Raw genomic sequence first — 27,056 nt, 5'->3', positions numbered from 1 at the left:
GTACTATTAAGAGTGGTACTTTAAAATTTTTTTGATTTCCAATTGTTTATTGCTAGTATTTAAAAATACAGTTGAGGGCTTCCCTGGTGGCGCAGTGGTTGAGAGTCCGCCTGCCGATGCCGGGGACGTGGGTTCGTGCCTTGGTCCGGGAAGATCCCACATGCCACGGAGCGGCTGGGCCCGTGAGCCATGGCCGCTGAGCCTACGCGTCCAGAGCCTGTGCTCCACAACGGGAGAGGCCACAACAGTGAGAGGCCCACGTACCGCAAAAAAAAAAAAAAAAAAAAGAAACTGCCTGGTTCAAGACCTCATTTATCTTGACAGTATCAGTTGGGAAGTTCCTTGTTACGATTACAGTCTCTGTTGCACAGAACTTTTCCAAGAACTTCCCATATAAGAGGCTAATAGACCACTCAGCGTCTTCACATTGACAATTCCTGCACGATAGTCTTTTTCACCTGCCCCATCTTCTTTCCTTTCACTTACATTTGTTCTTTTTGTGGATTCTCCAGCAACATTGCTCTGAAGCCCTGTATAGCATTTCCTCTGTAGTAGAAAGTATACGCATTTCTTTTGCTCTTATCTAGACCCAAAATATGGACAAGGCCAATTTGGAGTAGAATAAACAGCTAATCTCCGTAGTTTTATGGGCCTGCTAATAACTGTTCTCATGCTCAGGTCAAAATGGCCAAACATAAGGACCTACCGTGTCCAGAAGGGGTTCTCCCTAGATGGATGAAATAGATTAACTTGCCCACATTTGCTAGGTCCACACACATTTTTTAAATTTTATTCATTTATTTTTGGCTGTGTTGAGTCTTTGTTGCTGTGCGCGGGCTTTTCTCTAGTTGCGGCGAGTGGGGGCTACTCTTCGTTGTGGTGCACGTACTTCTCATTGCGGTGGCTTCTCTTGTTGTGGAGCACGGGCTCTAGGCACGTGGGCTTCAGTAGTTGTGGCTCGCAGGCTCAGTAGTTGTAGCTCCCGGACTTAGTTGCTTCGCGACATGTGGGATCTTCCCGGACCAGGGACGAACCCGTGTCCGCCTGCATTGGCAGGTGGATTCTTAACCACCGCGCCACCAGGGAATTCCTCCCCACATTTTTAATCAACGCACTCTCTACTCTCTACTTTGGTAAGGCTCTTTTTTTTTTTAAACTCAACTATTACATGTTTGTCTTGGGGGCTGGTGGATTGTATTATCCTTTGGAGATCTCTAAAGTACACACTTTATTCTAGGGAGTAATTGATGCAGAAAGAATGGATTTTGAGCTGTTGCCAGATGATGAGCGTCAGTGTGTAAAATGCAAAACCACATGCTTCATGTCTGCCATCTCCTGTTCTTGTAAACCTGGCCTGCTTGTTTGCCTGCATCATGTAAAGGAATTATGTTCCTGTCCTCCTTATAAATATAAACTGCGGTGAGTAGAAAGAATGATTTTTTTCTATGGAAAACACTAAATCCTTAGTGTAAAACATCTGATTTCCTCCAAACCCACATATCTCAGAGCTAAGCCTGCTATTCTGTTTCCAGGTATAGATACACTCTGGATGATCTCTACCCCATGATGAATGCACTGAAGCTTCGAGCAGAATCTTACAACGAATGGGCCTTGAATGTGAACGAAGCTTTGGAGGCAAAGATTAATAAGAAGAAAAGTACGTGGTATATAGAAAGTGTGACTTGGTGATTGGCAAATTGGGACTGGTTGTAACATAGTCAACTTAAAGTTATCAGCAAATGGATTACTTGAAGCAGCCTGACTTAACCCATCTGTCCAGCCAGGTTTGGAGCTTTAGCAGAGGTTTTAAAGCCAAGAGTGAATGAGGCATATGTCCTTACATCAAAGTGAAGTCTTGATATATGAGTTGTGCAGGATCGTGTATTTAACAAACATCATATTGTTACCAAATAACCTTTACACCTCTTTGTCTCAGAAATAAAAGTATTTCACATTTTATATGGACCTTTAGAAAAGGTTTTTGTTTGTTTTGCTTGTTGTTTTTGAACTAGATCTCAGGACAAAGACAGCATATCATCAAATTAAGAGTCTGTGAAATGCTGGTTTATTACTTCTTAGTTCAGTCAAAGTCTCTGTCTCTTGTTATTACATTTGAAAGTCACCGCTTCCCTTCGCATCTTTTCTTTCAAAGCGTTTTTCATTTTTCGTTTGCTTTCCTTTCTGTCGCTCAGCAGGTGACTCTTCCCTCTCCTCTTTAGGGGCGGGTGCAGGTCACTGTCTCTGAGCCCACCAGTTCCCTGCTGGGTGCAGAGTAAAATGCAGGAGGAAAAGGTGGTTCCAGCCACAAGAAGAACTGCGTTTGCTCTGCTTTGACAAGGCAGGGGTTCTTTGTTTCTTAGACATGTCCACAGTGAAGGGCAGTTCTAGGCGCTTTTAAAGCTTCCACTCTCGGCCAAAAAAAAAAAGAGCAAATTTATTAAAGAGGTAAAACATTGCAAATATCCATAGGTAAGAACTGATCAAATTGAACCTCCCCCTCTGTATTTCATACATAATGATCACAGAAAAGATGATCTTTTCTTTATTCCTAGGCCTTGTCAGCTTTAAGGCTTTGATTGAGGAATCTGAGATGAAGAAATTCCCGGACAACGATCTTTTACGTCACCTCCGCTTAGTGACGCAGGACGCGGAGAAATGTGCCTCTGTCGCCCAGCAGCTGCTTAACGGCAAGAGGCAGACGAGGTGGGCGCTGTGCACGCCCTGGCTTGGGCTCTTCGGCAGCCTGTTGTGGCTGGTTTTACCCATAACGTTGGAGTCTGGGGCTGGTGGGGTACCTGCTCTCATGCAGTCTCCTTGGGCCTTTGTCTGTCTAGGTATCGATCTGGTGGAGGGAAATCCCACAATCAGTTGACAGTGAATGAGCTCCGACAGTTCGTGAGCCAGCTGCACGCCCTGCCCTGTGTCCTCAGTCAGACGCCACTGCTGAAGGTACCTGGATGGGGAGGTGGGGCTGCCCGCCTTCCTGTATTTTGTACACGAGCCCAGTTCACATGATCAAGTTGTCTTCCCCTGTGGTTAATTTGTACATTTATTTGCAAATGCTTTTAGTAACCCTTTGAGTGGTACGTGTATATAAAGAGATTGTAACGGGCCTGCAGAGGAGAGAGAAGGTTGGAAATTTTTACCTTTCACAGTGACCACCAGCTACTACAGTTGGTACAAGTCTCTCTTAGAGTCACTTGTGTAACTGTCAGTTGGCTTATGTATTACCTTGTTTACCTGTATTGTTGCTAGAATCAAGTGAAATGGCAGAGGGTCATGTTGAACATGCACTGAAGATTCTGAGTTTTCAAGAAGCCAGTTACTGAAAATATTGTTTTGATGCAACAACCTGTGTTTTTTAAGGATCTCTTGAATCGTGTAGAAGATTTCCAACAGCATAGCCAGAAATTGCTCTCTGAAGAGATGCCCAGTGCCGCTGAGCTGCAAGACTTGCTAGACGTCAGCTTTGAATTTGATGTCGAGCTTCCCCAGCTTGCTGAGATGCGTGTTCGGCTGGAGCAGGCCCATTGGCTGGAGGAGGTGCAGCAGGCTTGCCTAGACCCCAGCTCCCTCACCTTGGATGATATGAGACGTCTCATAGACCTGGGGGTGGGTCTGGCCCCGTATTCAGCTGTGGAGAAGGCTATGGCACGGCTTCAAGAACTGCTTACGGTATCAGAGCACTGGGATGACAAAGCCAGGAGTCTCCTCAAGGCCAGGTAAACAAGCACACCCATGCCCCTGCCCGGGGAAGGCTGGCACTGTGTCCCTCTGGAAGCACAGAGCATGGGGGGTAGGACGGGACGTGGGCACAGTAGCTGAGCTGTGTGTGTGGAAATAGCTGAGGTGTTTGGAGCTGCTTTGGAGCTTGGGCAAAAGAATATTAATTTCTTTCCTTGCTTAACCGATTGTGAAGTGAATGGTTCAAATGGAAATACCTTTTCTAGAGTTGGTTTAATGAAATTTCCCTGGACCTTGAGGATAACATCTTTGAGAGAAGAAAACATTTACAAATAAGTGGAACTGTTTAAACCCACAGTTAATGAATAAGATTCCAAGGAGCCTTAAAGAGAAACATCTGAGAGTCAGTGTGCACTGTCTTTAAGATGAAGGTGGTGCCGTAATTCTCCACATTAATGCTGTAGCTTTGTGACCTTATCTATACTCGAGAGATGGGTTGGACTCAAGCTAACCATCCGAGGGGAGATGATGATTCCCTCCCTAATCTTGCTTTCTGTCTGACAGATCTTTATTATTCCAATTGACAACATAAAGTACAAGAAATACCTAGGTTGCAGACCTTATTTTGTAATCCTAAAATAGTGGTCATTGAGCAGAGAGTACAAAAGTTTTGGGTTCTGTGCTTTTGGTATATTGATATCCTGGAGATTTTTAATTTTCTTAGTGAAGCTGTATGAGTCTTGATAGCGTATCTAGTTTAACATAGCGTAAATTATCCCTAAGTTATCTTTTGCAAATGGAAGTTTATGGTTATTCCAATGTCAAATCAGAAATAAGTAAAACTTAAATGCTTCACTGAGTTATTTGTGTCAGAAATAAGTAGAACTTAAATGCTTCACTGAGTTATTTGCGTCAGTCTTATGCAACCATTTGAAAATAGATAATTTGATATCTAGTAGTTATTTGCTCTTTGAAAAAAGTTATTTGCTATTCTGAATTTCCTTTGAAGTGATTTTTCTTTTTTGTGGCAAGCGGGGGCTGTTCTTCGTTGCGTTGTGCGGGCTTCTCATTGCAGTGGCTTCTTTTGTTGCAAAGCATGGGCTCTAGGCGCACGGGCTTCCGTAGCTGTGGCGTGTAGGCTCAGTAGTTTTGGCTTGTGGGCTCTAGAGCACAGGCTCAGTAGTTGCGGTGCAGGGGCTTTGTTGCTCCGCAGCATGTGGGATCTTCCCAGACCAGGGCTCGAACCCATGTCCCCTGCACTGGCAGGTGGATTCTTAACCACTGTGCCACCAGGGAAGTCCCTGAAGTGATTTTCCTATTTTCTCTGGTAAGTAAACCACGAGAAAAGTGAGCCACAGTGTAAAAGCTGAGTAGCGTCATTTTGCTTTTGTAGGCCTCGGCATTCATTGAACAGCCTTGCTACAGTGGTTAAGGAGATCGAGGAGATCCCCGCATACCTGCCCAATGGTGCGGCTCTGAAAGACTCTGTGCAGAGAGCCAGAGACTGGCTTCAGGACGTAGAGGCCCTGCAGGTGGGTTTACAAAATGTCCCGTGTGTGTAAGTGCGTCTATAAAGAGCAGTAATGTAAACACTTGCAAAGGGGGATATGTTGGACCTCACTACACAGGTTCAGTGTTTGGGTTGGCCAGATTACTGATTTCTCTTCAACCTTATGTAGATGCACTTACCCACCCCGTCTACTGTCCTGACTAGTTGGCTCAGTATTTAAAGCTTAGATAATTTAACCAACCTCTTCTAGGAGCTTGGGACCCTCCCATAACAGACTTAATTACTTGGTTGGGGTTGAAGAAAAAGAGCTAAAAATGAAGTTGTGGGAGAAACACAGTTTCTAACGTCTGACAAGTACGGCTGTCTCTTGCTGGCTTGCCAACTACTTGGAGTTTACATAATGAAGAGTAGCAGATTCAGTGAGTCTTGATACGTGATTACATGGCCAAACTAGGCCCTTAGTTTCACCAAGTAGTGACTTAAATGTGCTCCATACCTACAAAAGCAGTGAGATGAGCACGTTCTAAAAGTAACTGTCCAAAGTAATCAGCACTGAGTATCTGTGCCCCTGTGCTAGATGTTATACTTGCTAAGACTTACCTATAAGTTAACATAGAAAATTAAATTCACTTGTAACATTATTAAGGTATAGACAGAATATATTCTATGTTTTTCCCAATTTTCAGCTGGATAACTTCATTTGAAAAGTGGTTGGTGGGAGTGTCTTCCTTTTTCTCTCTAACGATCATAAATCAGTGGGTCTTACGGGCCTATTGAGAAAAAAGATCTTTGAATTATTTAATGGGATAGGTTTTTAAATTTTTAATTTATATTGTTCTTGAGGCTTAAGTTCTGTTTTGTTGAAGCCATCAGGTTCTAGGAATAAAATACCATCTGGTCTTCTGAATATCTATGTAATTTTAAGTGGTGCTAATTAACCAATTGCTAATGAGAAATGCCAAACAGGACAGTTTTAGCCACGTGTTTTCAACAAAACATCTGGACATCTGTTCTTGTTAATAGGGAAGAGAAGATACATTGTTTGATAAATATTACATAATTAAGGGGCGACCCCAGCCCGCCAAGAAAAAACCAAGGAAAGTGTTTACTGTGTACATAAACTTCCCCAGTGAGGGTTTTTGTTTTTTTTTTTGCGGCACGCGGACCTCTCACTGCTGTGGCCTCTCCCGTTGGCGGAGCACAGTCTCCGGATGCGCAGGCTCAGCGGCCATGGCTCACAGGCCCAGCCGCTCCGCGGCATGTGGGATCTTCCCGGACCGGGGCACGACCGGGGCACGAACCTGTGTCCCCTGCATCGGCAGGTGGGCTCTCAACCACTGCGCCACCAGGGAAGCCCTCCAGTGAGGTTTTTGATGCAGGCTCTTGTCTGTGATTGTTGGAACTGTAGTGGTTACGGTCACTGTCCCCCCTTGCACTCATGGTTGCTGGCAGCCAGGAGGTGAGGTCATGACGATGAGGAGACGTGAGCATATGAAATCAGAAGCAAGGACACATGTCTGGGTGGGTTTGCTCCCTTCACATGCTGTAACGTATGTACTACTTAGTACTGTGTTTGCAACAATGTCCATAAGGACAAAAAGCAAGTTTTGCTCCATTCCTGAAATAATAGCCTGGCCTTTCCTTGCGTCATATATTGAAGGAATAGTAGAGAGGTGTGAGCAACAACAAGGAACCTCTTCGTGTTTAGTGGATTATTTATTTTAAAATGTCACCCAGTATTCTGCTGTTCACTTAGGGAGTGCTCCATATGTTTCTAAATGGAGTACCATAGGCAGAGCATATAATTTGTGAGACACCTTTTTTACGCATCCAGCAGAATACCTATGCCCTTATAGTTTCAATCCTGTGAGAATAAATAGAAGACCCCCAGATGATTCTTAATGCATAATAAAGTTGGAGAGCCAGTGGGCTTTCACAACTCATTTTTGGTTTCCTGAATAATCTATACTGAGTTACTATAATTCATCATTGGTGAGTGAATTGGAGTAAAATATTTGTTTTGTTGCTTTTATTTCTCTTGAATCAGTATGGAAATCCTTTGAGTTATTACAAATTTACATTTCTGCTGAATTTTTTTCAAACCATCCATAGGGACAAAAATGACAAGTGAATTGACAAGGGCATAAACAGTCTGAACAAAGGGACCACAGTATATGCCAGGTCCAAAGTTGTATCCATGGTCCCAGCACAAAGTAGGTTCTTACTTGTCGAGTGGAAGAACCCACGCTGCTCCACCTCCACCACCATCGGCCAGCTGGCAGGTTTTGTCAGCACCCGTCCATGAATTTAATATGTTGAAATCATGGGGTAGGCCCGGTCCGAATGGTACTTTTCCCACTTACATAGAAGTATTTTTTTTTCCCCTTGATTTATTAGGCTGGAGGACGTGTGCCAGTGTTAGACACACTGATAGAACTTGTTACACGAGGCCGATCTATCCCGGTGCATCTGAATTCTTTACCGAGACTGGAGTCACTAGTAGCTGAGGTTCACGTTTGGAAAGAATGTGCTGCTAATACATTCCTGACTGAGAATTCGTCCTATTCTCTCTTGGAGGTAAGTTTGCAGTTAGCCCACCTACAAGACCTTGGGTCCCCTAGCCTGGCAAAACATGTAGTCCCTCACACACGGAGGTGGCATCACTGACTGATCTATGCTCTAGGAGTTATATTTTTCTCAGTGGAGCCAGGGAGATTCTTCTAAGTTTCTACTGAAAGCTTCAATTGAAACTTAGAAGAATCTTGAAATGTTTTCTGCATATGTTTAGGGATAGCATTCACTGTCTAAGGAAGAAATTTTCCTCCTTGAAGTTCCTCAGTTTGTTGAAATTGGACGTTTAACCTTGGCCATGCTTCACCACTTGCTTTTAACAAGCTCAATAAAAGATTTCATCCACCTCTCAAAGTGCTATAGTTGCTTCCTGTGTTTTTTTGTAAGCTGATGCTGGTCACACATTATGACTGGAATCGTTCTACATCACACTTTTTAACTTACTGTTTGATTGAATCTGGAATCAAAGTCTGTCTTTTTGTGAGATTTCCTTCTTTCTTTCCTCCCTCTCTTCCTTTCTTCCTTCCTTTGTAGAAGAGAGTTTCTGGCTTCAGGGAGGCATGTTACACAGAAAATACTAAGAAACTCACATCCTTCCCACTCCTTAGGCTTTTATTGGGGGACTTCCTAATGCTTCATCTGAAATCCATTTTACCAGCGGTTGTGCTTTGTCCATATTAGGTGCTGTGTCCTCGATGTGATATTGGCCTTTTGGGATTGAAGAGGAAGCAGAGAAAGTTAAAGGAGCCCTTGCCAAGTGGCAAGAAGAGAAGCCCCAGAGTAGAGAGTCTGAGTGACCTGGAGAGAGCTCTGACTGAAAGCAGAGAGACTGCTTCAGCTGTACGTACTGGGGTTTTTCCTCCTCTTTTCTCCGTGGGGGAGGATAATTTCTAACTCTTCTCTTACTGACTGGTCATATTGGGAAGGCAAGTAGAAGAATAACTTTAAAAGTACTCTGTTTTGCCAAAACGACTTTGGGAGAATTGTTATTTGTAAAAGTTTTGAATGGAAGGTGCATGGAGGTGCAAAGGATTCAGGGAAGACCTCCCAGGTTCAGAAACAATCTTTCCAGTGCCCGAGGCTTGGTCCAGGGATGCAGACTCAGGACACCCAGGCTAACGGATATGGGAACTGCAATGCCAACTTACTAGTTTACAACAAGAAATACACTTAAAAGGGTACTGGATACTTTTGAGTCTGACCTGCATTTAGCGTAAGCCCTGTTGATTCAAAGATTGTATCATCTTCAGGAAGATGAAGCAGTATCTAGCTAATGTTTACTGAGCAGAATATCAGAACAGAAGAAGATAGCTGTGTGATCTGGATGCTTTTTGAAAATTTAAAAAAAAAAATTTTTTTTTAATTGAGCTATAGTTGACCTGTAATGTTTATATTAGTTTCAGTTGTATAGTACAATGGTTCAGTATATGTATATATTGCAGAATGAGCACTATAAATCTAGTTAATATCCATCACTACACATGGTTACAGTTTTTTTTTCTTATGATGGGAACTTTTAAGATCTACGCTCTTGGCAACTTTCAAATATGTAACATAGTATTAATGACTATAGTCATACCATGCTGTACATCACATCCTCAGGACTTATTTTGACCTTTTGATCCTCTTCACCCATCTCCCCCACCAGTCGCCTTTGGCAACTGCCAGTCTGTTCTTTGTATCTGTGGGGTGGTTTTTGTTTTGTTTTGTTTTTGTAGATTCCACATATAAGTGAGATCATGCAGTACTTGTCTTTCTCTGACTTACTTCACTTAGCATGATGGTCTCAAAGTTCATCCATGTTCTTGCAAATGGCAGGATTTTCTTCTTTTCTATGGCTGATAATATTCCATTGTATATACATACCACATTTTCTTTATCCATTCATCCATCAGTGGACATGTAGGTTGTTTCCATATCTTGGTTATTGTGAATAATGCTGCACTGGACATGGGGGTACAGATAATCTTTTCAAGTTAGTGTTTTCATTGCCTTTAGATGTATACCCAGAAGTGGAATTGCTGGGTCATATGGTAGTTCTATTAATAGTTTTTAAGGACCGTCCGTACTGTTCTCCACAGTGGCTGCGCCAGTTTACATTCCCACCAATAGTGCACGAGGGTTCCCTTGTTTCCACATCCTGCCTAACACTTGTCATTTCTTGTCTTTTTGATGACAGTCATTTTAACAGGTGTGAGGTGATAATCTCAATGCAGTTTTTTTTTTTTTTTTTGCGGTACACGGGCCTCTCACCGCTGCGGCCTCCCCAGTTGCAGAGCACAGGCTCTGGACGCGCAGGCTCAGCGGCCATGGCCCACGGGCCCAGCCGCTCTGCGGCATGTGGGATCCTCCCGGACCGGGGCACGAACCCACGTCCCCCTCATTGGCAGGCGGACTCTCAACCACTGCGCCACCAGGGAAGCCCTCAATGCGGTTTTGATTTGCATTTCCCTGATGATTAGTTATGTTGAGCATCTTATCACGTACCTGTTGTCCATCTGTGTATTTGCTTTGGAAAAATGTCTACTGGATCCTCTGCCCATTTTAATTGGATTTTTGGTTTTGGTAGTGGTGATGTTGTTTTGTTTGTTTGTTTGTGCTATTGAGTTGTATGAGTTCTTCATTGATTTGGGGTATTAACGCCTATCAAATTATAATTTGCCAATATTTTCCACCATTCTGTAAGTTGTCTTTTCATTTTGTTGATGATTTCCTTCCCTGTGCAGAAGCTTTTTGGTTTGATGAAGTCAAACTTTTAGGATGGTTTTGAAGGCACAAAGCATTGTCCATTCCAGAGCAGGAACATACCTGCTACTGGGCCTGGGCTCGTCCTTGGTCCAGGCACTTTCCTTCTGGTCTGATCCTTCGTAGCTGCCTGATCTCTCTTGTGATTGACATGGGATTTCCCTGACGTGTTTATGTATTTTGACACAGACTTTCTTTGGCATGTTTGTCCCTTACTTCAGGCTCTAATCAGCTGCGGCTGCCTGAGCATAATTCTGGTGTTTTCAAGGTGCTACTTTCCACTGTTATGTGGTTCGTTTTTGTAAAGACACTGTCTGTCTTGAGCTTTGCTTGTCTAGTCTTGCTGATCTAGTCTGTGAACCTCTGTACATTACCTATTGATCACTTTGTGATCACATAACCCGTATATGCTGCCTGTACATTGTTTTTAGCTAGAGAAATAAGTAGGTTTCTTAAATAGACCAAAGGTTTGTTAGGTGGTTTACTTCTGGATCTGTTTCTTCCCTAATCCATCATTCATACATTTTCTTCTCTCATCCAGAAGAGTCGATCTGGCCTTAGGACTCAGCTTCCTCTTCTAGTCAATCGGGATGGATCTGGTGGTGGCTGGATCCGATCATCGAGAATGGTTTAACTATGACAAATTAACGTTTTAAGGACTTATTTATAGGAATAGACTTGGGAAAAGAATGGTTCCTGCAGCCTGTAGTGTTTATTTCTAAAGGGGAAGGCTCAGTTTTAAAGGCCTGTGTTTACCCCCTGTTGCTCTGTATTTCTCCCTCAGTGAAGTATTAGTATTTTGGTGGTCCAGCCTTCCACTGTGGAAGATGGATGTGCTATGTTCGAGGGGGTAGTGACTAACTCTGACATAGCTAGTGATTTGAATTGGTCACCCTTAGGCAGCTTTTACTTCATGGTGGGAGGTGAATAAATCGGTAACGCCTGGACTGGTTTATGTAGTGGGCGCCTGGTCTGTTCACGTAGAAGTCCCTTGTATGGACAGCTTGTACATACTGGTCAGAAACGTGTTCAGTGTCACTTCAGCTTTTTGTTGTGAAGCTGATTATGTTTGTGTTTTCAAGTCGCTTATACAGATTAACTGAACTCAGGACTTTGCTGAGACATGGCTCTCAGTTTTAATAGAGAGAAAAGACTTTATAATGAGTATACTTGCCACTTTCTGCAGAAAAGCAGCTTGCTTTTGTCTCTGCCCTAATGATCTTACAGTGTGTGAGTGTGTGTGTGTGTATCTGAGAAAGGGAAGTCTGGTGAAGTGGTTCTGTTTGATTCTTTCGTGAGGGACCCAGCTTCACTACGCACAGTTCCAGTGTCCAGCACACATATAAGGCCTAATGTTAAAGGCAGTAAGAGACACAGGTTACTACAGCTGTTTAACAGACTTTCTCATCTAAAGTGCCCTTCTGGAAGAACTCAAAAGCTAGTGGAACTGAAAACAAATGGAAAACCTCAGAAATTAATACACCTAGACTGTGAAAAGCCTGTATCCTTCAAGAGAGGTACATTTTCTAAGAGAGAAATGTGTGAGGAAGTTGGACTTCGAAGAATGGTGTGTTAGGTAGCTGCTCACACTGAGGGTTTGCTGGGTGCCAGTCAGAGCGTCTGTCACACAGCCCATGTCATCGTCATAGCGGCCTTGTGAGGTGGGCACTCTTACTGACTCTACTTCGTACGTGTGGAAATTTAGCCACAGTGGATGTTGTTGCCCACCTGACTTAGTGAGGCAGGCAGAGTCTACTCTGGAGCCTGGTGTTCTTAGCCACCAGGACCCTAGTTTTAGGAGAAGGCTGAGTTCTCTGTGACATTGTCCCTGATTGTTATCTCCTTTCTAGATGGCAACGCTTGGGGAAGCCCGCTTACGAGAAATGGAAGCCTTGCAGTCTCTCAGACAAGCCAATGAGGGAAAATTGCTGTCGCCAGTCCAGGATGTGGAGATGAGGGTCTGCCTGTGTCAGAAGGCCCCAGCTGCCCCCATGATCCAGTGTGAACTCTGCAGGGATGCTTTCCACACCGGCTGTGTGGCGGTACCCAGTATTGCGCAGGGCCCCCGGATCTGGCTGTGTCCCCATTGTCGGAGGTCAGAGAAACCTCCATTAGAGAAAATTCTGCCCCTGCTGGCCTCCCTCCAGCGTATCCGAGTTCGCCTTCCCGAGGGAGATGCGCTGCGGTATATGATTGAAAGAACCGTGAACTGGCAGCACAGAGCCCGACAGCTGCTCTCGTCAGGTAACCTCCAGTCCATGCAGGAGCGAGCGGGCTCAGGACTGTTATGTGGCAGATGGCAGGCCTCAGCAGGACAGGCGCCAGAGACGAGCAAGGTGAGCCAGAACTCTCCTTCGCTGGTTATCAGACTCAGCCCTGTACCTTCTTCCGGAGCCGGTAGCTCTGGTGGTGCCACCGGTACCGGCACCCGCTTTACCTTCGAGGGTTGCGTGCACCTGCCGCGTTGCCTCAGTTCCCTCTGCTCCCGATAGCCGGGCACGCTTCCTGTGGAGCAGATTTCACCTCTTCATATGCGCATGTGCTTTTTCCATTGATGTGTGTGAACCAGATGTATTTTTAATATACATGTGGGGGGTTTTTTGGTTTTTTTTTTTTTTTTTTTGCGGTACGCGGACCTCTCACTGTTGTGGCCTCTCCCGTTGCGGAGCACAGGCTCCGGACGCGCAGGCTCAGCAGCTGTGGCTCACGGGCCCAGCCGCTCCACGGCATGTGGGACCCTCCCAGACCGGGGCACGAACCCGCGTCCCCCGCATCGACAGGCGGACTCCCAACCACTGCGCCACCAGGGAAGCCCAATATACATGTGTTTTAAAATTCTTTGCTTGGCTGTTTTTTTCCTGCTTCCTCTCGTGTAAGTCACCGAGGAGAAAGGGGAAGTGCCTCCTCCTGTCTCTTGTTGCCTTTTGAGGAAGAAGAGGTTTTGAGGTATCTTGAGTGTTAGTAAGTTGCTTCAGAGCAGAGGTGGTGGGTTTCATACCATCTGTGATCTTTCTTCCAAAGCCAGATTCCCCTGAGCGTCACTGGGACGGCCGGGCTTCTGTCTTCTTCCGTGGGTGATGAGGAGTGCCGCCAGGCAGGCAGTACTCAGGCCTCTCATAATGTTAACCTGGTGACTTCCAAGTCTGGCAGATTCTCTTGCAGATACTACGCGTCCCTTGTGCTGCACCAGCAGAGATGTGTGAAGTGTAAGAGTTGAAGGTCATACAGATTAGAGACGAGGACAGAAGATTGGTCTCTGTTGTATTTGTCTTCTTGTCTTTTTAATTTCTCCCCAGGCTTCCGAAATACAGTGCCTGGCACTTAGCAAATGATGTGTTACATTTTTGTCTCATAGTTGAGTTGTGGGTATTTGGGTAGCCTACATTGGAGACATTTGTGTTCCTTACACAGGATGTACTAGGAGTTCACCTATGTTAATAAAAGGGAAAGACACAGCTGTTATTTACTTACTAATTTGTGGTCAAAGGACTGTCTCTCCCAGCTCCTCTGATAAGCTCTGGTGAAGGTAGGGACGTGGATGTGAATACTGTCTGGCAGTTCCTCAGTTGGTTTACCCAGAGGGGGTGCATGTCTGTGTCAGTCGGGTTAGACTCTTCAGAAGGAGGATTACCTAGAGATTAAAAGGCCGTGTGACCTGTTTCCACACAGAGAAAGTGACTGATTTCCCAGTGGTGCTCTTGACCTCTGCAGTCAGTCCAGGTACAACCAGGAAGACCAGAGGCTTGCTGGATATGAGTTGGTTCGGCCAGATCTGAGTTGCCAGGAGACTTCTTTCAGTTTGGGAAAATCAAGTCTTTCTCTTTGCTGGTGGCTGCCTGATAACCCAAGCTACTTCCCTTGGGCTGGTGGGAGTGGTTTAGCCCTGGAGAAGCCTCACTGTGCGATGTTCTCCTTCCGCCAGCTATCTCAGCCTCCTGGCTCCACGTCCTTCTCCTTACCTGGTGACTGGGACAGCAGAACCTCATATTTACACTCTCCCTTCTCTACTGGACGGAGCTGTATCCCCCTCCATGGTCTGTATTTATTATTATCATCACCATTATTATTGTTATGATTTTGAGGGCTGAATAGTAAAAAGTGATCGTGCAGTAGGTTTTTGTTGCACATAAACCAGGAACCATTAAAAAGGATTTTATCCTCATATGTAGGATATGGATTACTATGTATTTGCAAGGTAGGAGAAGAATCGTAGTTAAAGGCTCATAAATGCAAAAGAGACAGAAAGGAAGTCTTTATATCCATTGTTTTCAGGGATGAAAGGGTTCATGCCATGCCAACTGATAATTAAACACCAGGCATCGTGGTCATCAGATGCTAAGTCATGGGTTCCCTTGTTGGTTCATTACTTAGGAGACTTGAGGGGGCTCTAGAGACCCTGCCTCCTTCCTCCTGTCCTTCCTTGAGGGCGACTCTCCCCCATGAGTTCTGCCTGGAACCCTGGGCCCACTCAGAGTGCCCAGGCCCTGGCTCTTCTGTGCTTCTGTGAAAGCAGAGGTATCTCCCTCCTGCATTAGCAGGAGTCCTCCTAGTCATTGATAGACTTACACAGTCCAGTTTGGGCCTGCTACGCTGTGGCTCTGGGCCTGTGGAGTGAACCTCACTTGAAGGGAAAGGGTGGTAATGGGAGCGGTGGTCTTCCCTCACTCTTGTCTCAGGTGGGTGTCACCGTGATCTGGTCTGGTCTCCGACAGGTCTAAGCCCAGAAGTGAGTGAGCTGTTGATGGAGGCCCAGCTGCTCCAGGTGTCCCTTCCTGAAATTCAGGAGCTCTACCAGACGCTACTGGCAAAGCCCAGCCCTGCACAGCAAGCTGACCGCAGCTCTCCAGTGAGACCCAGCAGTGAGAAGGTGGGCGTCGGGGTCTGGGCGGCAGCGTGCTTCAGAGTGTCATCATCCATCAATAGCTCGGGGACGAGATGCTGTCTTTGGTCCAGGAAAGGATGCAGACCACCTACCCCACAGCCCTGTTCCAACGGCTGTCACTGAGCACTTTGGGCTCACAACCTGGATTTTGATGCTGGTTTTTAAGCCACTGTGTGAAATTGTTTTTTCTTTTTAGCAAGGTGTGCTTCTCATCATTTCCATGTGATAATAGCTAGAAGCAGGATTATTTTTCTTCAGTAAGAGAATTACTGTAGAGATGAAAATGTAATTATAGCTGGAAAGGCCTTTGGGATAAAGCCTTCATTCTTGGAGTCAACATGTAACAAATGCTTTAACTCTTCTAAACCAAACCCAACAGCCGGTGTGAGGACCAGGTGACTAGACCAAGGGTACCCTTTTTTTGTTTGTTTGTTTTTTGGGTATTTTTTGGCCACACCGCACGGCATACGGGATCTTTAGTTCTCCGACTAGGGATTGAACCCATGCCCCCTGCAGTGGAAGCGAGGAGTCTTAACCACTGGACCGCCAGGGAAGTCCCAAGGGTGCCCATTTTGAGTGCTGACTTACTTGAAGGGGATAACTAATAATGTCCTGTTTCTTAGTAGCGTAAGATGCTGCTGCTGCTTCCTGTGAGTGAACTTGCTGACCTGTAACATTTAAGGCCCCTGAGAATGTAGTCAGATAGGGAGGAATCTCACTGAAAACAGCATGAGGGCAGACGCTGGCATTTAGGAGTTGTTTTTCATTATGACACCAAATAGTGTAGCACTGTTATCAGCTGTGTTCAGTTAATGCACCTTCCTCCTATAAGGGGTGGAGATGTGCATAAAGAAGCAAGGTATTGCCTTGGTTCCTTAGCTGTCTGTGGGTTATTAACACCTAGATAGAAACTCTCTGGACGTCAGGCACTTCCTCGTGGGTTTGGCCAAAAGAATGTGGCATCTCCCATCTCCCAGAGCTGGTTGGCTAATTTGAGACGAATTGTGTCTGTGACATTTCTGTTTTCCAGTGTTGCTTTGGTAGACTAAACAGTGAAGTTAGGTGGTCCTGTAGGATGTGAAGGGAGGTGGGGTGGGGTGCAGCACATGTCGGTGTCGATGGGGAGCACCTGCTTCTTGTGCAGCCGGTTCTTAGCATCGCTGGTTTTGGCGAGAGGCTAAATGGAGTTTGCCGTCTTCCACCCAGAGTGACGGCTGCCGTGGGAAGCGAGACGGAGTCAGCGGCCTCGAGAGCAAAGTAAAGAGACGCCTGGAAAGAGAAGGTCTCTCCAGTGAGCGGTGGGATCGAGTCGCCAAATTGCGGACCCCTAAAAAGAAGAGGATCAAACTGAGCCACCGCAAGGACACGAACAGTTTCAAGTTAGAGCGGGCGCGTGGCTATGAGCTGGTCCCTTCTGCCGACACTCAGTCCCTGCCCTCAGACACGTCCTGCTCGGAGCAGGAGGACTCTGGGGACGAGGACGCCGTCTGCCCGGCCGTGAGCTGCCTGCAGCCAGAAGGAGACGAGGTCAGTGAGGTTTGGGCCATGGAGGACGTGCGTTCCCTTAACTCAGAAACCCTGTAAGCTACAGCTCACCTGGCCGGGTCTCTCTCCTGCTTACCTGCCTTGAGCCGATCTGAGTGGATTGCTCACCCTCCCCCACTGGTATCTCTGCTCTCACATCGTTCCTGGGTCTTCTCCCTTTTCTTGAAGAAACTCTTCCTCTTCCCTTTTTCCTTTTCCTGCTCCTCCAGCTTTCACCGCCCAGCGCTAAGAAGGTGGGAGGGATGCTGCTGCCACGCCCTTTGCTTCCGTGTCACAGGGCTGCGCTGTCTTAGCCCCAGAGCAGTCACCACTTGAAGACTGGCTTTGACTCGGTCGCTTGGGCTGCTGTGCCCGAGGTCCCAGTGCTGGGGCAGTGGCCTGCCCGGTGTCTGTCAGGCCTGTTCTTCCCCTGAAAACCCCGTCTCCCTGCTCTCTGTAACCAGGTGGACTGGGTCCAGTGTGATGGCAGCTGCAATCGGTGGTTCCATCAGGTCTGTGTTGGTGTCTCTCCCGAGACGGCCGAGGAGGAGGACTACGTGTGCGCGTGCTGTGCGGCGACGGACGCGCCAGGCCGGAGATAAAACAAACAGACCCTAACTGTAATTCAGGACTCGGCCAGAGGACTCCTCCAGTGTCACAGCAAAGCTGCAGGACTGGCATTCAAACCAGCCTGTGAACGGTGCTATTTCTATTCCTTACGGGATCATTTTTCCAGAACTCTTTGAAAAAAAGAAAAAAACGACTAAAAAAATTTTTTGACACTTTTTGTATTTTTTTCCTTAAGAGCTGTTTGTGATTGTTGAGGTTTGAAATGCTGACTGTTTTTTGCAGGGGTTCCCACCAATGTGGAAGGATTGGAGCTTGCACCTTTTCATGTACAGCATTAAAGTCTTACCTCTTTCTGGGGTTTACCGGCTTAAGAGTCCAACTCAGTTTCAGTGCCCAGAAGAGCACCAGAAATTCCAGTAAATCCTCATTTGAGGGATTTCTCTCTTGTTTACTCTGTTACCATATTGGGGAGCTTAAGTTTTTCACTTTTGGGGTTTTTGTTTGTTTCTTTTATCCACTTTTCTTTTTTTCCTGGTAGACTAGGTTTATTTATCTGAGCAATAACTTCCATGTTGGTTTCAGTGGCTGGAATTAAAACAAAACAAACTTCCAAACAGCGTGTTGGTGCTTTAGCATCTGGTTGATGTCAGAACGCAAACGTCTAGTTTCTAGTGTCACTGGTGACCTAGTGACATAGAAAAGAGGCAGCTCTGTAAGTACCTGCCACAGCTGTATTTTGGCTTTCTCCTTGCTCCTTCCCTCCTCGCCTGTTTTTTTGGTAGCTTGTATCAAATGTTGCAGTTTATATTGTGGAATAAATCCTTGGTCCTAATAGAACACTAAATGCTGGTTATTTAGAGCCATGAGCCTACATCTGCTTCTGCCCCTGCACCTGTGGGCTTTGAAGAGCAGAGGCGTTGCTTGCTTTTGCCTCTGCCCAGCCAGGCTGCAGTAGCGGTGGATGGTAGCCTGCAGACCTTAGGGGATTCTTCTGTATCCTGCTCTGTTCAGTGGGCCATATGCCTCCAATCCGCACTAACAAAGACCCCTCTTTCCTCCCGTCTTCAAGGAATAGAACCTGTCTTTAAAGCCATGCTATTTTTAAGTAAGCTTTCTCAGAATGTTGGCAAATCATTCCAGTCCTCACATCGGCCCTCCTTGTGGGAATGATATCTTTATTATATTTGAATTGACAGGGAAACTTGGTTTAGGGTTGAGATGTCAGAAGGGGAGACGAAAGGAGAGTGCACCCTCACAGAGAGCTAGGAGGGTGTGGGTCAAGGAAACACTTGTGAACACGCAGGCTCTGCCCTCTTGCTTTCCTTGCTGTCTCTCTCTCTCTCTCTCACTGTTGTTACTGGTCATGGATGGCTCACAGCCTTTCCCTGCCTTTTCTTTTTAAAGGACTCTGTTCTGCAGTGGAGAAGACATTCTGGTGAACAGACTCTTGCTTGCTGTTTGCTATCCTGTTGCTAATAATACCTGTTTTCCCTCCATTCTATAGCCATAAACCTGAAGATGGGTAGAAACAGTGGGTCTTTAATAAAACAAAAAAAAACAGCAGTTTGTGATGTAGCAGAGATTTAAATGTGTACTGCCCCCTTTTATGCAATTCAGATAATTAAACCTCTTTAAGAATGACTTTGAATCGTCTGCAGTTTTCCCAGAGTTGTCATATTTCTCCTTGTCTGATGGGCTTCTGGGGCCAGTGGAGAAGAACAATCTCAGAGTCCCATCTGGAGTGGCAGGGGTTTTGGCCTTTTTTTTTTTTTTTTTTTTTCATTGACGTGTAGTTGATTCACAACGTTGTGCCAATCTCTGCTGGTTCCTGGCCTTTTTAAGCACCCCGATTCTTAGACTCTCCGACATTGGGGCACGATGCTGACTCTCCCAGTTCCACGGAGAACATAAGCTTAAAGGGGACTTTGCTCCTGGAATAAAGCCTTTGCCTGTAGGGAGCTTCTGCCCATCTGGTGTGCACCTCCCGTGCCCCGCAAGCTTTTCTTCTTCACCTGGAGGGTGGTTCGCAGTCCCTGACAGTAGCACCCTTGTGCTGAAGAGTCTCTGCCCCGGGTGGGGGGTGGGGGCAGGAGTGTGTGTATGTAAACCACCTCCCCCCAGGGGGGGCCATGGTCTGTTACACACATCGGTACTGAAGTTAAAGGCCTGTCACGTGCCAACAGTTATCCTGCTAGTGAATGACGACGGCTCTCCTGGAGCCTCCATCCTACCTGCACGCCAGCACGACGTGGAAACACGGACCCCCGACGGACGCCTTCTGTGAGGGCCCCACCGAGACCCCGGAGTGGGTGTATTATCTACAAACCGTGCTTGTGCGTGTGAGCTGTGAGGCTGGCCTGTACCCTCGTGGATACCCGAGGCAAGACGCGCGAGACGGTAACACACGCAAGCTGACGCTGTTCCGTCCCGGGTCTTGCAGCTGCGTGAGGTGTGAGGAAGAAAGAAAGGGCTGAGTGAGATTGGAGCCTAAGCCAGGAGGGTACGTGGGTGAAGAAAGAATCTGGTGCCCCCGCCTCAGCGCCGTGACTACTGTGTTTGTTTTTCCTCCCAAATCAGGCTGTAGGATCTCTCACCGAGCGCAAAGGGCTTGCCTGTGTGTCGCCTCTATCCTGGAAGAAGACTGGGATTTGGACGCACTGTAAAAGGAAGGTCTGCTGCTTTACCGCTTCATTTCAGCGTCCTGGGAGGAGGGGCTCGTTTACCCCTCTCAGAGTGAATCTGAAGCCAGAGACGCCACCTGAGGTGGTGGCAGTTGGTAGCAACCTGCTTTGTTCTGCCTGCACGCTCTAGTAACGAGGGGCAGAGGTGTTGGTGAGACTTGGGGCCTTCGGTGGAAGCATGGGTCCCTGGGCAGGGGTAAGCCTGCGGACAGGGTGGGTGTCTCCCGGAGGGCTGAGCCCGGCTCCCCTGTGCCTCTGGTTGGGCTCTCATCACGGGCCCCCGCCGCTCCTTTAGTCTCACCGCCCTCTCGAATGGAGACCCGCTTTCAGCTTGCACCGGGCCTTCATGCCTGTGGGTGTTTCTCTGGGCTCGGCCCCACCTGGGGTTCCTGCCACGTGACACAGACTGGGGTGGACTGTCGACGCCACGTACCTGGGACAGGAGGCGGAATGGCACAGCAGGGATTTTAGCCATCGTTGCCTGTTGCCCTTCAGTACCTGTGCCCAGTCTGTGCTGCGCGTTGGCCTCTGTTAGAATGGTCCTTCCTCTGTGTAAAGATGCAGAGAACACAGTTCCTTCCTGCTGGACTTCGCCTGTTGGGAAGAAGAGCCCGGTGCCTTTCCTTGAGCACCGGGGCGATGGCTCCCATCTTCCGCCCTCTCCAGCCCAGCACGTGGATCCTTTGAGGCCCTCGACTTCTCTGGGCGGTTCTGTGGGACAGAGAAGCTGCCTGGACAAGACGTCGTGTGAAGTCGTACCGTCATAAATCACTTCCAAAGCATAATGAGCCCATCTGTAAAGTGTACCTTTTACTTCTTCCAAATTTTTGTAAACATTTTCATGTTTCAAGATTGCTTACCTAGGAATACATCTTCACCCTTTTATCAGTTAGGATGGAACCTTTAGATGGTGACGCAGCTCCCTCTTCTGTTCTGGGCTACTTGTACTAGGATGAAGGGTAGCCGAGCGATGTGCTCTTATTTTCAGGAGGACCCACTGCGTTGGATGGAGGAATGGGATTGCGAGGTCGTTGGAGCTGCTGCAGGTGAGTGGAGGCCAAAGGACTCTTCTTTCTGTTTCCCTTGAATGGGAACACAGAGAAATTTAAAATGGCCTTTCTCAGGGAGCAAGGTTATTTGCTCTATTGAAAAGAAATGCCCAAGACACCCTCTCCCCACACGGAAATGTGGGGCTCCTGCAAGCTCCCCTAGCCGGATGTTGGGGTCGGGGGGAGTGCGGGTTCAAAAGCACTGGCTCCTGTCTGCCCGTGACCCTGGTAGGAACATACACAGAAGGAGGCCCCTTCTGCATAGGGCCGGAACAGGTCGTTGGACAGTTCATCAAAAAGTCAGTTAACGGATGAAAAATGACATGCTTACCTAAGTTGTATGTCCATCCACTTAAGAAACTAAAATTGAGAAAAATCAGTTTGGAGAGGCAAGGGCTTTTCTTCACAGTAATCACATGCGTTGTCTATGATTTTCAGTTTCGGCTTCCTTTAAAATGGATAAAGAATTTAGACATGGTGAAGGAGTTTGACTTTAGAATTCAAGATACCTATTTTCTCCAATCTTTTGTTAGAGTTTTCACCTGTACCTAATTTAACAGCAACTTTTTAAAGCAACTCAATCTAGTTTTTATAAAAACAACTCTTCACACTCATAGGTTTATGTAATAATCAAAACATAATGGCTACAACAGACTGACTCGTGGGCAACTAGGAACAGGCGAGACCGGAAGAGGGCCGACTTCGGGCCAAGGAAGACCCGAGCAGGGGAGAAGCTGCCGTTGGCCAGACGGGCGTCTGCTGTGTTCACAGCTGCCTGGTCCAGCTCTTGCAAGACTTCGTAAGCTCCTAGGAGATAGCTCGGTGTCCTCTGGTCGGGGCCGTCCTGACCTGCCGGCCGGGTGCGGCCCACCGGGGCTTCTGTTCTCAGCGCGGGTGGCGAGCATCCTTGTCTCACGGGGGTGAGAGCTGAGGGGCGGCGGTCCGAGGAGCGTGGGTTTGGAACCGGACGAGCCTGGTCTGGCTCTACGCCTGCTCTCGGTGAGGGCCAGCCTGTGGGCTCTCCAAGACCTCAGCGTGCTGCCCGGGGCCGGCGAGCCTGCTGCACCCCTCTGCCCGTGCCCCACTGCTGTCTGTTCCTAGACAGCAGGGACTAGAGGGGGCAAGTGTGATGATCTAGGTCACTGCCATCGATGGGTCATCTGTGCCTTGTGGCCCTGGTTGTGAGGGGCTTTTACGTTACAGAGATGCCTTGAAATCTAGCCGCTCCCCCCAAATTCCTCACTAAGTTTCCTTTTCCCCACGGATATTAAGGACAGCGGTGTGTCCGTGATGGTGCTTGCCTTACTGTGTCTCTGCGTGTCCCCCGTGAGGCCAGGGTCTGTTGGGCATGGCCCTCCCAACCTTGTGCCCAGGACATTGACTAGCTGAGGTTGTTGAGGTCGTAGTGGACGTGGGTGCCCAGCCTGTTTCCTGCTCTCTTCATTCCCACCCCCACCCCCGCCCTCCAAGAAACTTCTCAAGGAGCAAGAGTGAGCAAGTTACAGGGCACTTCTTGCTGCATTACGGGCAAGCAGTGCCCAGAAAGCAAAGCAGACGGAGGCGGGAATGAGGCAGCGCGCCTGGGAACGGGGCTCTCGGCTCAGCAAGGCCCTACCGCCGCCCCAGGCTCTGCCCCTGGAGCCCTGCTCACGGGTGCAGGCGGAGGTTTCCCTGGTCGGATCGGCCAGGGGAGGAGCAGAGTGGGCCCAGGCAGCCTCTGGCCACCTTAGACGTTCCCGAGGCTCCAGTCCTGCCTCGCCGGCCCGCTTCCCCAGCTTCAGTCTTTGGGAAACGGGGAGGGAGGGATCACAGTTTACGGGACGACCACAGGGAAAGGCTGGGCCGGCAGAGGACGGAGCTGTGCTGACTGGGAGCCTCCCTGCTGGTTCTGGACCCCAGAGCCCCTTCTAGACTGAGCCCCGAGCAAGCATCATGGGGGTGTGGCTTGAGCAGGACTGCGGGGGCACTCGTGAGCCAGACCCCAAGCCTGTGTCCTAGAAATAACACAGCCAGGCCTTCCCACTGTGCTGAGACGGCGGCCCAGCACAGCGCTTTACGGCAGCCGGGTGCCGTTCTTAGGGCTTCACCCCCACTCCGGAGCTGACATTCCCCCTTGGGTGTGCGGCCACGGCTGGAATTTTGATGCCAAATTGTGCCCTTAATCCTGAGCTTTAGGATTGGAAATAGGGAGCAGGTGGGTATTAGTCGAGGGAGGGACGTCCAGGTTCCTGAGGAGATTGTACCGCCGGCCCTGCTTTTCTGTCCTAGTCTGAGCTCATGGCAATCAGTTCTGGCTGCCGACTGCAGTCCCTGAATGCGCTGACACAGTAGGGTGGCCCTCAGGACAAGCCTGCAGGAGTGTCTTGCGGGCGGCAGAGGGCAGCAGAGGGCCGGCGCCGGGCTGCTTTCCTGCCAGGTCCCTGAGCCGGGCCTCTGCGGCCCCTACTGGCGCCCTGCCTGGGCCTCTCCATCCTGCCCCTATGCCAGCGCCTGCAACGTGGAGCCCCTTAGAGGTTCCGCTCCGTTTAGGGGAGACTGAGTCGTGGACTTCAGATGGGCAGTCAGGCCTTCTAGCGAAGCTGCTGCTGGTCCCAGTTCTGTGCCCCGCGCAAATCTTGTAGTTTCAGGGCTCACAGAACGTGGTCACTGTCCCCGAGGACCTCAAGTCCAGTGCGGGAGGGGCCTGCCTAAATATATCTTTGGGGTTTCTTGCTCTCATGGGCATCACAATTGTGACGGGGTCAGAGAAGAGCTCCCCTAGGGTTATCTCACCACAAACTGGCCGTGTGGCCGTGCTGAGGATGAAGGCCTGGCCCACTTGACTCCCTTCCCCACCCCCCACCCCCCCGACCCAATTCCCACCTAAGGGAATCAGAGATGTTGACTGCACGTTGCTCTGGGGAAGGGACAGGCCTTGCCTCCAAGTGGGACCCTTGGGTACAAACTCTGCTCATGTGAGTAGAGAAGACACCTTCAAGGACGCCCGGTGTGACCAGAACATGATGTATGTGTGGGGCGAATGACAACGAGAAATAATAAAAGCTGACACAACCCTTAATACGTGCTGGGCGCTCTCTGAAAGCCTTGCATAAAGTGACTCAATCTCCGCAGCCTCCCAGTGAGGTCAGTACTCTCGTACCCATTTCACAGATGGGCAACTGGATTTCAGAGAGGTTAAGACTGAAGGCCATCCAGCTGGTATAGAGGAGCCAGGATTCAAACCCAGACAGTCTGATTCAAGAGTCTGAACCCGTACAAACAAGATGGAAGGCCTCTGTGTATCCTTGAGCCTAGCGTTTGGGATGTGTGGCTCCCCAGAGCAGTAACGAATTCCTAAAAACTCCACAGCAAAGTTTCTGATGCCCTTAAAGGCTGTGGGTTTTCTCCCACCACGAGTAGGGTGAAGCTCACAGAAGCCTTTTAGAGAACTGAGTGACCTTTTTTTTTCTCTCCCTTAAACTTGTTTGGTTAATTCAGTCAAGTTGGAAATGCATTTCAGCTGCCTCGTTAAGGTCTGGGTATCGGCTGCCTCAGGATGCAGGCCTGTGTGCTGGCACCCTGCCCTTAGGGGCTCCTGGGGTGGGCAAAGGCACATCACTCGGGATGGAGGCCAGGCATAGCCATTGAGATCCAACGAGAGCAAGTCAGCGCGAGGAAACAAGGCCTTTAGTGATGGGAGGGCCATGGCTTCCAGGTGACTGGCCTGACTGGCCCGGCCTGAAGCAAGGGCTCTGTGGTAGCAGGGCCTTATCTGGGCAGAAGCCCACAGTCAACACCCAGAGCCCAGATAAAGGACCCATCAGGCCGTGCCGCTTGTGAGCTTACACACAAACGCATGCATACGCACACGCACACACATAGACACATGAGAATGACACAACCCCTGGCTCTGATGGAGCCCCTTCTGGGCCGGGTGTTTGGACCCCCTCCATTGATCCTCCCCTCATTCCCATGAAGTGAACTCACTTGTTAAGGACCCAGGCCTGTGGGAGGCAAGCTGAGATTTGAACCCAGGCAGCTGGGCTTCAGAACCCAAACTGGCCGGCACCACACATGCGGCCCCCGGCCCCCTTTGAGAAGTCAGCAGGGGAGGGGACCAGCCTGGGCTTCCAACCACCTGACGTGAGTGGCTTTTCTAAACCACAAAGTTGACCAGGTTCCTCCTGTGTGCAGACGCCTTCAGTGGTCTCCGCTTCTGAAGAAAATCCTAACGGCCTGGTCTAGAGCCTGACCACCGTGGTCTTGCCCTTGCGTCTCACCTTGCACGATCCCCCAGTCCCAGCACACGTGGCCCCCGGTGGGGCTATTTTCCTGTCCCTAAAGCGTCAGAACAGTAGCTGCCTGTTGTCGAGATCCTGCTCAGGGTTTCTGAAGTCCTTTCTCAGTGGTGACAGCAGTGCCTTGGTAGGTGCTGGAGTCTCCATCCGACAGACTCGGGGGCTGAGCTTCAGAGAGTTAAGAGACGCGCCCCTGGCCTTGCGGCTTCCTGTCTGACCCTCCAGTTCAACTGTCCACCTTGACCTGCTGCTGCCATCTGGCCTGGAGGCACTGGAAAATCACTTGGTCAGTCACTGCGGGACCCTTGCCGTCCCCCTGGGGGTCTCTCTCGGGTTCCAGTTGGTGCACGTGGTTTCCACCGTCTTCCCTAAGGAGGCCATGAGCCCTGGGCGGCGTGCAAGTGTTGGCCTCCATGCTGCCAGCCCCTAGCGGGTGCCTGATAAACAACATCCTCAGTGACGGGAGAGCTGTGACTGGGCAAGATGAGGCACGCGAATGAGGCTGAGGTTTTGCTCCAGATTTGCACCCGAGGCCCGGAGAAGGGTGGCTGGTGGCCCTGGGACACCCAAGCCGGCCCTGTGTCCATCGAGGCCTTTCCCCCTGCTGTCCTCTCCTCTGGCTTCCGGTGCTCACCTCGCCGGGCCCCGCCAGGCCGCTCTGAGACGCAACCTCAACGCATAGAGGGTTCATGGACGCGGGCATGGTAAATGGCCAGGGTGAGTTACTCAGAAAGTGTCTCAACTGATTTGCTTTTCACACCCTCGATGGTCGGTGTCCTGAGAGCCATGGTTGCCCTTGGGAAAGAGGAGTCGTCCCGCCCGCTGTGGTTTCCAGCTCGGAGCACGCACCCTGCACACGCCGGGGGGGCACGCCCCTCTGTGCAGAGCCCCTCCTGCATTTCTGGATTCACTGGAAGAGGGCCGGGGGGTCTGGGGAAGGGGCAGCCTAGACCAAGAGAAACTTCTCCTTTCCTGGGGGAGTGAGAACCCGGGCTCAGAGGATTTACCTGGGACACAGGACTGACTGGAGCTTCACCGAGGAAGGAGGAAATACAGTGATAAAATCCGGTGTTTAAAATTATTACTCCCTTTGACTCTGAGAAAGAAGAGAAATCACGTTCACTTTCAGCCAAGTTAGGGGATGGAAGGATGTGAGAAGAGGAAGGCCCATGATGCTCAGTAGGCCCTTCGATCTGATGAGAGTCTGAGATCGTTATCTTTGTGACTTAGTTTCTTCTCTGTGCCAGGCGTGGTCCTGAAAACCTTAAGATGCCCCTGTCTCATGCAGTGTGGAATTAGAGATAAGAAGTCCTCCTCCACCCTCCCCATTCTGTAGTAAAAAGTTTTATTGGACTCACTTTTAAAAATTGTTTTTATTTTGTTCATTGCATGGGGAATAAACAATTATAGTTCACTTAATCAGCTTCCTGGAGGAGTTGGCCTTCACCGGCTGTTTAGAGACCGGTTTTTTGGTTTTGTTTTTTTTTTAAATTAAAACGTCAGATATTATGTGGATTGTATGATATTTAACTTTATCCATGTTTCATTTTTTGGCCCCATCTA

The 27,056-nt window shown here is 48.7% G+C and overlaps 1 protein-coding gene across 3 annotated transcripts in view; it reads left to right on the top strand.

The window, feature by feature from the left end:
• KDM5B (lysine demethylase 5B) overlaps positions 1-18,100 on the top strand; it is a 70,626-nt gene extending 52,526 nt beyond the window's left edge. For all 3 annotated transcript variants that reach the window (XM_079697284.1, XM_079697285.1, XM_079697283.1), the window contains 13 exons: positions 1,238-1,419; positions 1,533-1,657; positions 2,553-2,703; positions 2,835-2,949; positions 3,367-3,722; positions 5,078-5,216; positions 7,592-7,771; positions 8,447-8,605; positions 12,361-12,846; positions 14,433-14,544; positions 15,223-15,377; positions 16,599-16,919; positions 17,381-18,100. In XM_079697284.1, the coding sequence (XP_079553410.1) occupies positions 1,238-1,419; positions 1,533-1,657; positions 2,553-2,703; positions 2,835-2,949; positions 3,367-3,722; positions 5,078-5,216; positions 7,592-7,771; positions 8,447-8,605; positions 12,361-12,846; positions 14,433-14,544; positions 15,223-15,377; positions 16,599-16,919; positions 17,381-17,518 (2,619 nt within the window). In that variant the 3' untranslated portion in view covers positions 17,519-18,100. The remainder of the gene's footprint in view (positions 1-1,237; positions 1,420-1,532; positions 1,658-2,552; positions 2,704-2,834; positions 2,950-3,366; positions 3,723-5,077; positions 5,217-7,591; positions 7,772-8,446; positions 8,606-12,360; positions 12,847-14,432; positions 14,545-15,222; positions 15,378-16,598; positions 16,920-17,380) is intronic.
• The last annotated feature ends 8,956 nt before the right edge of the window (positions 18,101-27,056 follow it).

This window comes from Hyperoodon ampullatus (genome assembly GCF_949752795.1).
Source record: "Hyperoodon ampullatus genome assembly, chromosome: 2".
Lineage (NCBI taxonomy): Eukaryota > Metazoa > Chordata > Mammalia > Artiodactyla > Ziphiidae > Hyperoodon > Hyperoodon ampullatus.
Note: the sequence above shows the minus strand (reverse complement) of the source record. Positions and strands in the feature narration are given on the sequence as shown.